Source organism: Oryza glaberrima, chromosome 2, assembly GCF_000147395.1.
Source record: "Oryza glaberrima chromosome 2, OglaRS2, whole genome shotgun sequence".
NCBI classification, from domain to species: domain Eukaryota; kingdom Viridiplantae; phylum Streptophyta; class Magnoliopsida; order Poales; family Poaceae; genus Oryza; species Oryza glaberrima.
The window spans coordinates 8,694,736-8,706,807 of record NC_068327.1 but is presented as its reverse complement, the minus strand read 5'-3'; the positions used below and the strand labels follow the sequence as shown (position 1 = coordinate 8,706,807).

The following is a 12,072-nucleotide window of genomic DNA, read 5'->3' as shown; positions in this document are numbered from 1 at the left end:
ACCCATAATCTCCACAATTAGGGATGCAAGCGGCACGGGCAAGCAAGATTTTTTATCCCGCTTATCCCACTTTTTATTTAATTCTTTTCCTCTAAAATTTATACTACCATATGAAAAATAAACTAGTAAACGAATTTTTATACGGTTTATGGGATTGTCCACTTTATCCCTACATGTGACCTCGAGATTGACTAATCTCAAACTATGAGAGTGGCAATTTTTCCATCTTAGACCGAGATTGTTTCTAAGAACGAGACGCATTATGAGTTCCACCTGTGAATATCAAAAATCAAAATCACTCACTACATGCAACGCTTTCGAAAAAGGAAAATACAAACTACGAATTTCGGATATATACCATGTTTTTCATTATAATCGGAAATTAATCTTTTTCTACGACGGACGGAGGAAGTACAAGATAACCGAAGGTCCAAACAAAGAAAACACAAAGCCCACCAGCAACCCTAGAAGGCTCATCTGTAACCCCAAAGGCCCAAGGCCCATTAGGCCGAATAACACCTCCTTTCCAGCCCGCGACTCGTGCGGCCGTGTGCGTGCGTGCGTGCGTTGCCCTTGCTGCGGGTGCAGAACTCCATCTACTCCGGCGGCGGCGGCGGCGGCGGCGAGGCGAGGAGAGAGAGGATGGGGCGGCGGATCCTGAACGACGCGCTGCGGACGATGGTGAACGCGGAGCGGAGGGGGAAGGCGACGGCGCTGCTGCAGCCCATCTCCGGCGTCATGGTCTCCTTCCTCAACATCATGAAGCACCGAGGTGGGCTTCCTCTTCATTTCGGAGCGCCCCTACTGCTTCCGCCCGCGTAGTCTGCACTGCTTGCTGCTGCTGCTGCTTGAGCTGTTCTACTACTGTCGAACACGAGGGTTTCATTCATGTGGGGGCGGGGGAGGAGTCTGTTGGGTTCAATGTGCGATTTACTAGTCTTTACTCAAGTAATCCCACCCACCGAGCATAGCAAATGTTTGGATTAGTTGTGAGGGATGCTTTACTTTTGGGGGTTTTGGGTTTTACGGAGGAAACTACAGAAACGAACACGAAGTGAGATGGTCATGCTAAGAACGATTTTTGGGATCTTTCGGTACCTAGACGGCTAGATTAGATAATTGACTTGTTTTTGTGTCTTATATTTGCGTCATCTGGATGGACGAAATGTGATGAGTTAGAGTTAGCATTGTCATTTCTTATTGTGGGAAACTGTGGATTGCTATCGGAAAATGAAGGCGAGTGTGCATATTCTTAAGATGCTAGATTTTTGTTTTATTGGTAGCTTGATGTTTAGGCTTTGCTATATCCTACTATCCTTTTATCTCTTCAATCGGTCAGGTCAGGTCGGGCATTTGTTTGCTATTCCCTAGATCGTTCTGTGCTTGAGCTTCTTATACCCATTTCATCTAACGACAAGTTAAAGAGTGTTTGCATTGCACCGGTCACTTGAAATTATGCACCGCAATAAACCGATAACAGACCCAAGGAAAACAAAATGATACTTGGCATACTGACTCGCCTGTTTTCTCCTTGTATTTTGGCTTCTTCATGCGAAAAACAAAAGGAAATATTCTGATATTGCTCGGTGCCCTCCATTTGTTTAGCCCACATATGTTGCCTGTCTAGTTTTTTTCTGACATTTGGGCTTTTAATATTTTACAGGGTACATTAAAAAGTTTGAGGTCATCGATCCCCATAGAGTTGGAAAAATCAATGTAGAGCTTCATGGAAGGATTAAAGATTGTAAGGCTCTTACTTATAGGCAGGATATTAGAGCCAAGGAAATAGAACAATACAGAGTTCGGATGCTTCCTACACGGCAGGTATTCCATCTACTAATTTGTGACCATTGAAATATTTAGTTAGTTGTTGGACTATTCTTCTTATCCTTTTTTACACTGCAAACAGTGTCTTGGAGAATTAAGAAGCTGAAGTTCCTATAAGTTCTTGGTTTTAAATGCTAGATATTTTATGTACTCTCTTGTTGAAAGTAACGGAATGTATGTAATGTCAATCATGTAAAGTAAATCATGTATAGGAGCAACAAAATATTTAACTAGATCAGACAGTAGCCTACAATATCTTAGTATCATGAACATTTAATTCCTTAGAAAACTTCATAATTGATGTTTGTAGTTAACACGATCGTACTGTATCTTCTTTGTTGCAATTATTTTCTGACACAGCAAACTCTTTCAACATGGCAGTGTAAAATCCATTTTGAAAAATATTTTTAAGGAGCTGAATTGATAGAATATGGATGATGAGAAGAATTATAACTAGCATGTTTGTTAAGTGTCACTGATGCAAAGTCCCTTTCAGAAAGCAAAGCAAATGATAAGATCCATGGACCATTGGCTATCCCTTCAGGGTGATAGGCCACATTGGCAAATTTGATTTCTCGCAAAAACATGGTTTTTTTTGCCCACTTTCATTAATATTAAGCAACTAATTGGTGTTACCTAGCGTTTTTGTGATTGAGTTATCGTCGTAACTCAATTCATTATCACTTCTACACCCCTTATTTTACATAGTGTATTATTGCTGACTCAGTGCGCTGTTTGTCATGCAGTGGGGCTATGTCGTGATCACAACTCCAAATGGTGTACTGGATCATGAGGAAGCAATTAAGCAGAATGTGGGCGGGCAAGTGCTTGGTTATTTTCATTGAGAAGTAACATTGTTTTCCTGTCTTGTTATGTCTGGCCTTCTTCTCCTGTGTGTTATCACTGAACTCTTTTTTTTTTTTGTACTTTTGAGTGTTGTTGCTTTTGTTCATGGCCAACAGGAAATGCAATAACGCATAAAAGATACAGCTCAGAGCACTAGAAAATGCCAATTGTTAAAGAAAAAGATTGTAATCCTTCGTTGGACTGTTCTTTCTGTAGACTATTGCATCTTGATTTTGGAGTTACTCCTACATAGCTATCCTCTCGACCGGAGAAGATATGGTCCAGAGTATGACAGTTTGTATCTGATACACAAGCTTCTCTGAAATCTTGCCTGTACTGAAAGGTTTTTTTTCTCTGAAATCATTGTGTTCATGCGTGTGATCAGTGCTCTAAGGTGACTGGTGTCTCCGGCCCAGTAAACTTACGATTAAGCCGAAGTTAGCTAAATTCGGCATGTTTAACTAGGACGGTAATCGTCATTTGTCGGTCTGATTTAGCAGTTTTAGGGCCTGTTTTAACCAGCTTCAGATTGTTTAATGAGTAAATCCGGCCTGTGTATGACAGTGCTTAATTCTACCCGGTTAATGTGAGGGTGGGCTAAATTTAGTTACAACAAGCTTAGGCCAAATAATGTTGTTTGCGGGCCTAATCTCACCATTTTATCATTGGGGTGTACGCTAAACCGCAATTGTTGTATCGCTTTGCTTCGGCTATTGATAAGTTATTATGCATATGAGCATAGTTAAATTTGGCCCGTCACTAACGTTAAATGGACCAAAGGATCCACACAAGTTCGGCCCAGAATCAACATTAAGCTTGTTGAAATTCGGACCATGCAAAACATTAAACAGACCTATGTACCCTACTATTGCCAAAAAAGAACTATATATCATCGAGAATTATATGCCATGCCCATAATGGCAGGTAATTAGGTAAACAAGCAATTGATTTATTAGTATCCATCCAATTAAAACTGTGTGTTACACTCGAAATAAAATTTTCTGTTCGTAACACCTCTGAAAACAAAAAAATGATTCCTACACAAGGAAAAGAATCAACGAAACAATCCTTAGCAATTGCTACAGGAGCAACATCTCCTGGGGAACCCCCTCTGTGGTTGGACTGCTGGAAAGTAGCTTGAAGTAGAAAAACCTTCAACCTTTCATCAGCTCTAGTCCCATCTTATTATTCAGTTTTATCATGGTGAAATTGCACCACGATGCATGTAATGTTGTCAGCGCTGCCTCGAGAATAGGCTATTTCCGTGAGTTTCCTAGCCACTGACTCAGGCAGGTCTTCTGTTTTCGCAAGGGAAACAGCTTCCTATTTTGGTAAACAGAATTATCAGAGAATTTAGCAATCATTAAAAATGTATACCCAGATCAGACAGAGAAGACAATAAAGTGATGCTTTGTTCAATGCTACATAAGCAGCAGTGGTTTCATTGAGAAATTCGAATCGTTTTCAGGTTGAGATAATGTGCTTGGTGGTTTATTACCTCATTTTCCACGACATCCCAAAGTCCATCGCTAGCAAGAACGAGGCATTCCAAGTCTTCATTGACAAGTTCTTCCTGTAATTTCTTAAGACATTAATCAAGCTTCACAAACAAGCTATATGGTCATGATCAGAATTATACAGCAGAGGAGTCATACAAAGAGACAAGTTGAACTGCAAATACCTCCTATTCTGACTTTCATCTAGACTAGGCTAAGCCTTTAACTAGAGTAGGTTAAACTACATAAAATGAGGCCTTCAAATCATAGCATGATTAAGTGCAATAAGATACCTGAATTTCAGGCTCTGCCACCACAAATGGCTTCAGTAGACGATTGCCAAATGCACGCGACATTGCCAGTACACCTCCTACCCTCCAAGTACCTGGGAATAAACTCACTTTTAAAAAACAAACAGAAAAATATATACAGAGATGGCATGTTTTTAGGTAAATAAGGCTGCTATGCTAAACAACCCAGGTATGACATAGAGAACCTAACATAAACTACAAGGAGATCAGAAGGCACCAAATGGACAAGCCTTGTGCAACCTGCCTTGTCCATGTGAGCTTACAAAGGCAAACTATGCCCAGTGCATCCAAGAATGAAGATTTAGCTTACCAGCCCAAATGACAACTCCTCCTGCATTTTCAATTCTCTTCCGCTCATCACTCCTGTTAGGTTTGTGATCTTCTGACAGTGCCATAGCTAGAAAAAACGAATAAGTGAAAATCTTTAGGTGTTAATGGATGGGTATGGAAGACAAATATAAACTGAATAAAAAAAACTAGAAAATATTGAAACAGGAGTCCCATGGGCACTTTAGGTGTTAATGGATGGGTGGGGAAGACAAATATAAACTGAATAAAAAAACTAGAAAGTATTGAAACCGGACTCCCATGTGCACTTTTGTAGAGTGAACCAAGGCTAGCCAGGTTGGGAAGGGAAACCAAACATGCCCAAGCAAATTAGAAACAGCACCATGCAGGTAAACTTAGTTCTTTCAAGAGTTCAGTAATTAAGTTACCAATTCAGATCCCACCTAGATATCAGATCCAGAATGTCTAGAAAATAAGCAACCCTTGTCACTAGCCTTAAATTATGGTACAGGAAATAATCGTTAGCAGAAGGGCCAAGGGGGGTTTATATGAGACATTAGGTACCAAACTTCTTCAACAAAAACATCAATGCTGGGAAATTTAGAAACATTAAGCAGATATCAATGATAAGAATCCAAGTGGTTGTTCAGATGAAAAACTACATCCAACAAGCATGTATTGTTACATACCTTTACCAGCTTTTGAAACAACAGCACGGGAATCACCAACATTTGCTACATATAGATGGCCACCCACCAAAACTGCAGTGGAAGCTGTTGAACCATCATCCCTGAAGGCATTGGATTCTGATTCTAAGAAATCTGTATCTGTTTTCTGATATGTTTCACCTGTTGTTATGTTTTGATTTTTTTTTTCAAAAGTTGAGAAGATAATAATCATTAGCAACCTTTTAAAAAAAAAGGTGAACAGAGAACTGGAAAGGTAAGAATCAAAGAGAAAAATTACTTATGGCAAGCTTTGTATCTGTCAGGAACTCAGGGTGTTTCAGAAGATTTTCGAACAAATTTTCCTTCAAATACTCAGCAGCACGTGGTCCTCCATGACCTAATGCACCAAATCTTCAAAAGAAAAACATGGTGGGCACGGAATCACGAAAGTAGACAAGGAAAGATGGAAACCATACCATCAAATACACCAAATAGGCTAACAGCCTGTCCATCGATTTCAGTTAACTTTACATCATAGAAATCCTCCATGGTGGCTCTCTTCCCTCTAAAACTTGAATATCCACATTTCAGTTTACCATCTTCTCTGTCACAAATTTTTCGGACATTACGTTAACCAAGGTAGCATGTCAAATAATGAGTCCAAAGAGAATAAATGATTCTTGTAAAGAGATGGAAATTTAAACATTGGAGATAAAATTAATTGTCCCATATTCCAGCAAAAGAGATCACATTGTAAACTCTGATATATTCGGTCATGATTGCATGTTGAACAAACATGGTATGTTTAAGCCTTTAAGGCAGTCAAAATAGGATGCAGGAAAAAACTAGAATAAGAGGCCATCATGATTGTGTAAGCACAGACTTATAGAACTACTTCATATTCCAAGGAATGGGATCCATCGCACAATTCAGTCTTCTTATTAATGCAGGACTAGGTCAAGTGCTCAAATTCTTTACCAAAATTGAGAAAGAAAAGGTCAATACAAAAGTATGGGAATCACATAAATTATGGCATAAAGTACTGGTTTGCTTGAAATGTATGACTGACAGTTTCCTAAAAAAGGTGCATAGTTTGGTCAAAAGTAACTTGCTTACACCTCTTTTGGTGCTCAATGTATATCCAAAGTTAAGAAAACATATATTTGAGCGCCACTAGTACCATATGGCTGTGATGCAATCATGTAAATAGGAGCCTACTTTTCTTGACAACACTAATCAATTGACCTACTTGTAGAATAGCATGCCCCTAAGGGCATGTTGCATATGTACCCTTTTTGGAGTTCCCATGTAGGGGTGAACAAAACGCTCAAAGCTCGTGGACCAGTTCAGCTTGAACTCATGTTGTAAACAAGCCAAGCCAAACTGGCTGTTTAGCTCGTTAGCTTAATCAGCCAATACCAAGCCAGCCAGTTTGCCAGCTACTCATTAAGCATGTTTGTATAAAAGACCATTCTATTTGTATTACTTAATGTCAGAATTACTTCATATCCTTTTATATTTAATAAATATTTTACTAATATATGATAACTTGGTGCTACTATTTTGCTAATATATGATAAATTGGTAAATATTAAATTGTACATGACATGTTTGAACATTTCTAGCTTGCTAACGAGCCAGCTCAAGTTAGCAAAATAAGCCGAGCCAGTCTTTTAGCTCGTTAAGGTTAATGAGCTGATCCAAGTTGGCTCCTTATCATAATGAACCTGACCAGCCAAGTCTAACGAGCCAAACTTGCTCATTATCCATCCCTATTTGCATGGCTTTTTAAGGAGAACATCAAGTATATAACCTAAGGTCTCCTTTGAACATGGAATTTTTTTTCCTGATTCCTGTTGGATGTAAACTGCCTCTATGAAACTCCTGTGAAATTTCAGCATTCAACTTCCAAGGAGCCCGAAATGTTTTTGTTTTTCATAAATACCATAAAAAGTCTAGTTCACCAAAAACAACCAAAGCTTCGCAACTCTCTGATACCACTATGGTACCTTCCATCCAAAGTCTCTGATGGCAACTTATCACCAGGCCCCCATCATATTTAATGGCTCAACCAGACCTGCTCCTCCCTACACTCTTTCTTCACTGAAGCTCCGCTTGTCTCTTGAGCCACTGCATTACCTACTTTCTTACTCCTAGTACCCCGCAATCTCCAAAATGCCATGTCCATCTACAAGCACATCACTGCGCCCTCCCTGCTAAGTGAGAATCAGTGTCATATCAAATGATTTCACCCTCACTGTGCTCTTCCATGCTGAGATAGTGACTCCATCGCAACCATATGTAAGAGGCACAACCTATCGCTCCAGTCATGCTGCCATGGCCACTAACTTCCCAGTTTGAGTATGTTAAAGACAGGAGCTAAGGATTTCAGTGAGCTTTGCTCATTTTTGCTGATGAATGCAGCAGGCGATATTATGAGGAAGATCGTGTATTAGCTATTTAATCATGTATGTAGTCCTATATTTGGTCTCTTAGGAGTAATTATGTCCTTATAATTTTGAGTGGGTACACAAACATCATACCTGCAGGACATTAACTGTGAAGATGATGCAGGAACAGAATTCTGGGGAAGGACCAAAGGAGCACAGAACGACTGGGTTTAGGTAGTAGACTAGATGGAACATGGCCTAGGCATGAGTCAACATTAGTGAGTCAGGAGTTTGGGTGGAAGGGAACAAAGTGATATGTCTGATCTGAGATGGCTTCAACATTTTTTGTGGCATGAAAGTGAACCAAACTTTTTATGGTGGATATTCAAACAAGTATTGTTTGGTTGTTTGGGTGATTGGGATACTCTTCGGTTTATAAACTTTAGTATGGTAAATACCATGTTTCTTCATCCGCTGTAAAAATCCACTCATAACGATCTTCTTGGAACTAAGCTCATATGTCCAATAGGGCCTCCTCTCTTGTACTTAAATCTTTATAATCATAAATTCAAAAGGTGGCACATTCTTAAATCTTACTAGGCAATGGATTTTTATGCCATCATGGGTTCATACCTCGCCCTTGTTGTGCATCATACAAAACTAAGGTCTTCTATAATTATATATATATCATCTATAAGTCCATTTGAAATCTAATAACCGTGACTAAATGTGTGCCTAGAGAAAAAAGTAGCAAAAAAACATGTTTTGGTTTTACCAATATTTTTTTTATATGGGCATGGAGATAGGCTAAGCCACCAAAATTTTGGTCAGATATTGCCATTCAAATTTTGTCCCCAAAAGTTTGGTAAGTCTATTGCCTACCTTTGCCAAATAGAGAGAGCACACAAATTATTGCCTACCTTTGCCAAATAGAGAGGGCACACAAATTGTGGTCACCAGCCAAATGGAGGACAAAAAAGCATGTGCATTGCCAAACTTTGGTTTGTCAGCTTAGGGCTTAAAATCAAACAGCCCCTAACTCATTGCATATGTATATACTACTTCTGGTTTCTACATAAAAATCATCCATACGCATCGGCACATTGCCACAAAAATGGAAGATTGTTATCTATAAGCAAAGAATAGTGCTGAGCACGCAATTACCACCTTTTAGAACATTACTGTTTTACGATAAGCTTTTCACGCATTAACTATTTCACAAAATTGTACAGGCGCGAATAATATCATGCAGAACCAATCCACTAAGCCATTAATAGCAATCAGAATATCTGCTACATTTGCATCCTTCATATTTGGGGCCTAGCAGGTTTCTTCATGCTAATTGGCTACCACCACAGGACACCTGAACAAACCAAACCAATTCCCCAGCGCAAAGGACCACATTCAAATGCCAACACAGTTCATTTCACACTAGAGGCGAAAACGAGATGGTTTAGGATCGAAACAGATACATAGAGCTATAATAACCATGAAAGTGTAAAGACACGCATTATTCATTATTATTATTTATTATTATTATTATCATTATTACCTCGCCCACCCGCCGCTGGCGTACCCTGCGGCGCCACCGTCCTGCGCGCTGCAGGCGACGGCCCCCGCCGCACGCCGCTGCGGCTGCATCTGCCCCGCAGCGGCGGCGGAGTCGGAGGAGTCGAGCATCATCCTGGCGGCCACCCGGAGCCCGCGCCACCCGCTGTGCCCACGGAGAAGCGCGCGCGCATCCACCGCCGCCCCGCCGCCAACGCCGCCGGAGAGGGCCCTGGGGAGAAGGAAGCGGGGGGTGGTGGTGGTGGTGGCGCGCAGCAGCAGAGGCAGAGCCCTCCTCAGGCTAGCCAAGCATACCATCTCATGGCTGGGCAGGCGGTGCGCTCCCCTCCCCACCGCCACCGCCGCGATCGAGGCGAGATCCAGTGGCGCGCGCGGGGGGCGGTGGGTTAATAATGGGGTTGGGGGATCTGGGGGGGCGTGGGGCGGTGGAGGGGAGGAGGAAGCGGCGGGGGCGGGGGGAAGGAGGAAGGGGACGGTGGTGTGAGTGTGGGCAGATTCCCCTGTGGCGTATGGGTGGACCCCGGGGGCCCTGCCTCCTCTCCGCTAGAAATGGCCCCGGTTTCTAGGAATTCTTTTTTTCCTTTTCTTATAAATAATGGTTATTCAGGAGTTCAGTGCACGTCTGGTTCGAACCAGGATCGTCTGCAGTCAAAATTACGTGACTTCGGCTCACATATTACCGATAAATGTAATATGCATTTAACTGAAGAGGAATATGGCGCCTTATTTTTTTTAGTTGAGTGAAGATGGCTATCTAAGATTTTATTTACTTGTAAGAATGAAGGTCGGTTTGGTGATCCATTTGTTTTGGTCAGAGAGAGTATGATGGATAAATGGTTGCAATTAAATACAGGTGGTGAGTATACCCCCTTCAAATTCACAAGGCCGACAAAAGTACCAATCTATTACAAACAAACAAAATTCTAAAGAGAAATAAAAAAAATCACACGCACATAAAAGGGAGAAAGGGACAAAAACAAAAAGATCCCTCCATTCGTTAGGGCGCTCAGTTGGTTGCGTCTGGGCAAATCGTCCGGATCCCTCCATACGGTATCTAAGGGGAATATTTCTCTCTGGGCCGTCCTATCCCACTCCCACCCACCATCACCCACAAAATTCAGGCCGCCATAATATCCATCCAAACACACCCTTAACTATGCAGGGATATGGAATAAAATTGAATTCAAAGTGCACAAAAAATGAAAATAAACTCTTCTGTTTTTCTAATACTAGTGGCGGAGCCACCTCCCGCTAGGTCGGATGGCCGCTCGGATTACATCCTTACATTTTTTTTGCTACCGGTTCTCTATTGTTTATTATTGATGTATGAAAAAAGTAATCAATTATGGGAAATGATATTAGTTAACAGGGCTCAAGTGTGTGTCATTGGCTTCATCACACATACCATAGTATCTTCCATTATAAGCTGAACTTGGTTTGATTGGGTCAAATAGAGAAATCCCCATACATCCCAACCATTGTTATCAAGTCACCCAGCTAGTCGCGATTAATAGTAAAGTCGATCAAGCTAGTCGACTAGAGAACCACGACTCGACCAAATAACAAGTCATGCGATTAGTCATGGTTAGTCATAGATTAGTCATAGAAAATCACCAATTCACCAATTGGCTTATTGTGTTTAGTACTTCAGTTTTATTTCTTATCAACTTATCATCTTGCATTCTACTCTACAGTAATACTACATGCATTTCTTAGCATAGTATAACAGTGGTAAAGACTATATATTGCATCCCCTGTTTTTGCATGACCAAGTAATTGACTAGTCAACCAAGTTGACAGGTCGGTCTAGGGGTATCTCGATCTCAACTTTACGACTTAACAACCATGATCCCAATATAAGATTTTTGTCACAATGTATTATATCTGTTGGAGCCACTTTTAAAACAAAATGGTCCAAAGTTAATAAGAGTGTGTATTACACAATCCTTTAAAAGAAATTGGGATAGTTTAGAACTGCACGAGGTATTGCAATGGTAGTTTGTTCCTCCTTACTCTTATTACGTAGAATATGTAGTACGGTTATTCTAAATTTTTAGGTAGAACATTGACGCAATTTACGTTTATATACCTATGACGGTCGATAAGTCGTGATACATCCACAAGTACCTCATGACAAGTATCAAAATCCTTTCATTTTCATAAAAAAATGATATGGAAGACCTGGTTGGTAAAATAAATGGAACATGAACTCAGATTTCCTTCTTGAAATGCTTGTCTAACATATACAAGTACACTATTTAAAAGAAAAGCTCTGACTATTTTATTGTTTTAAATATTAGCTAATAAACAATGTATCTTATTCTATACTCTATAGTTATTACTTTTATAAGTTGATTCAATCTTTGTAGAAGTACACAGTTTACGAGAAAATAATAGATAGAGAAAAATTATTTCAGTTAGCTTGTACATATTAACCTAGAGGAGGGATGGTCACAAACTTCCTTACCATCGAGCCACGCTGATCCTATTATTGCATCGCACAATCATATCTTGGTTGTCGCAAGGTCAACACTCACCCAAAGTGCAACCAACGGCTATCGTTCCATCCATTTTAAGGATATGGAAGGAAATATAAAGAGTTATGAATAGATGTTGATAGTGACGGAGGTTTCATGGAAATATATAAACAATAAGAGAGTCAAAGAGAGAAGCAACG

At 40.4% G+C, this 12,072-nt stretch overlaps 2 protein-coding genes across 2 annotated transcripts; one reads left to right on the top strand and one right to left on the bottom strand.

Annotated features, from left to right (window-relative positions):
- Positions 1-537: 537 nt before the first annotated feature.
- On the top strand, positions 538-3,009 carry LOC127763067 (40S ribosomal protein S15a-5-like). The gene is made up of 3 exons (XM_052287649.1): positions 538-772; positions 1,664-1,824; positions 2,574-3,009. Exons 1-3 carry the CDS (start codon positions 643-645, stop codon positions 2,670-2,672), a joined length of 390 nt encoding a protein of 129 aa, XP_052143609.1. The 5' UTR covers positions 538-642; the 3' UTR covers positions 2,673-3,009.
- Positions 3,010-3,564: 555 nt separating this feature from the next.
- Positions 3,565-9,832, bottom strand: LOC127763066 (probable protein phosphatase 2C member 13, mitochondrial). The gene is made up of 8 exons (XM_052287648.1): positions 9,379-9,832; positions 5,913-6,040; positions 5,735-5,833; positions 5,458-5,616; positions 4,791-4,877; positions 4,463-4,554; positions 4,172-4,246; positions 3,565-3,996 (listed from the first exon to the last, which is right to left on the bottom strand). Exons 1-8 carry the CDS (start codon positions 9,690-9,692, stop codon positions 3,859-3,861), a joined length of 1,092 nt encoding a protein of 363 aa, XP_052143608.1. The 5' UTR covers positions 9,693-9,832; the 3' UTR covers positions 3,565-3,858.
- Positions 9,833-12,072: the final 2,240 nt, after the last annotated feature.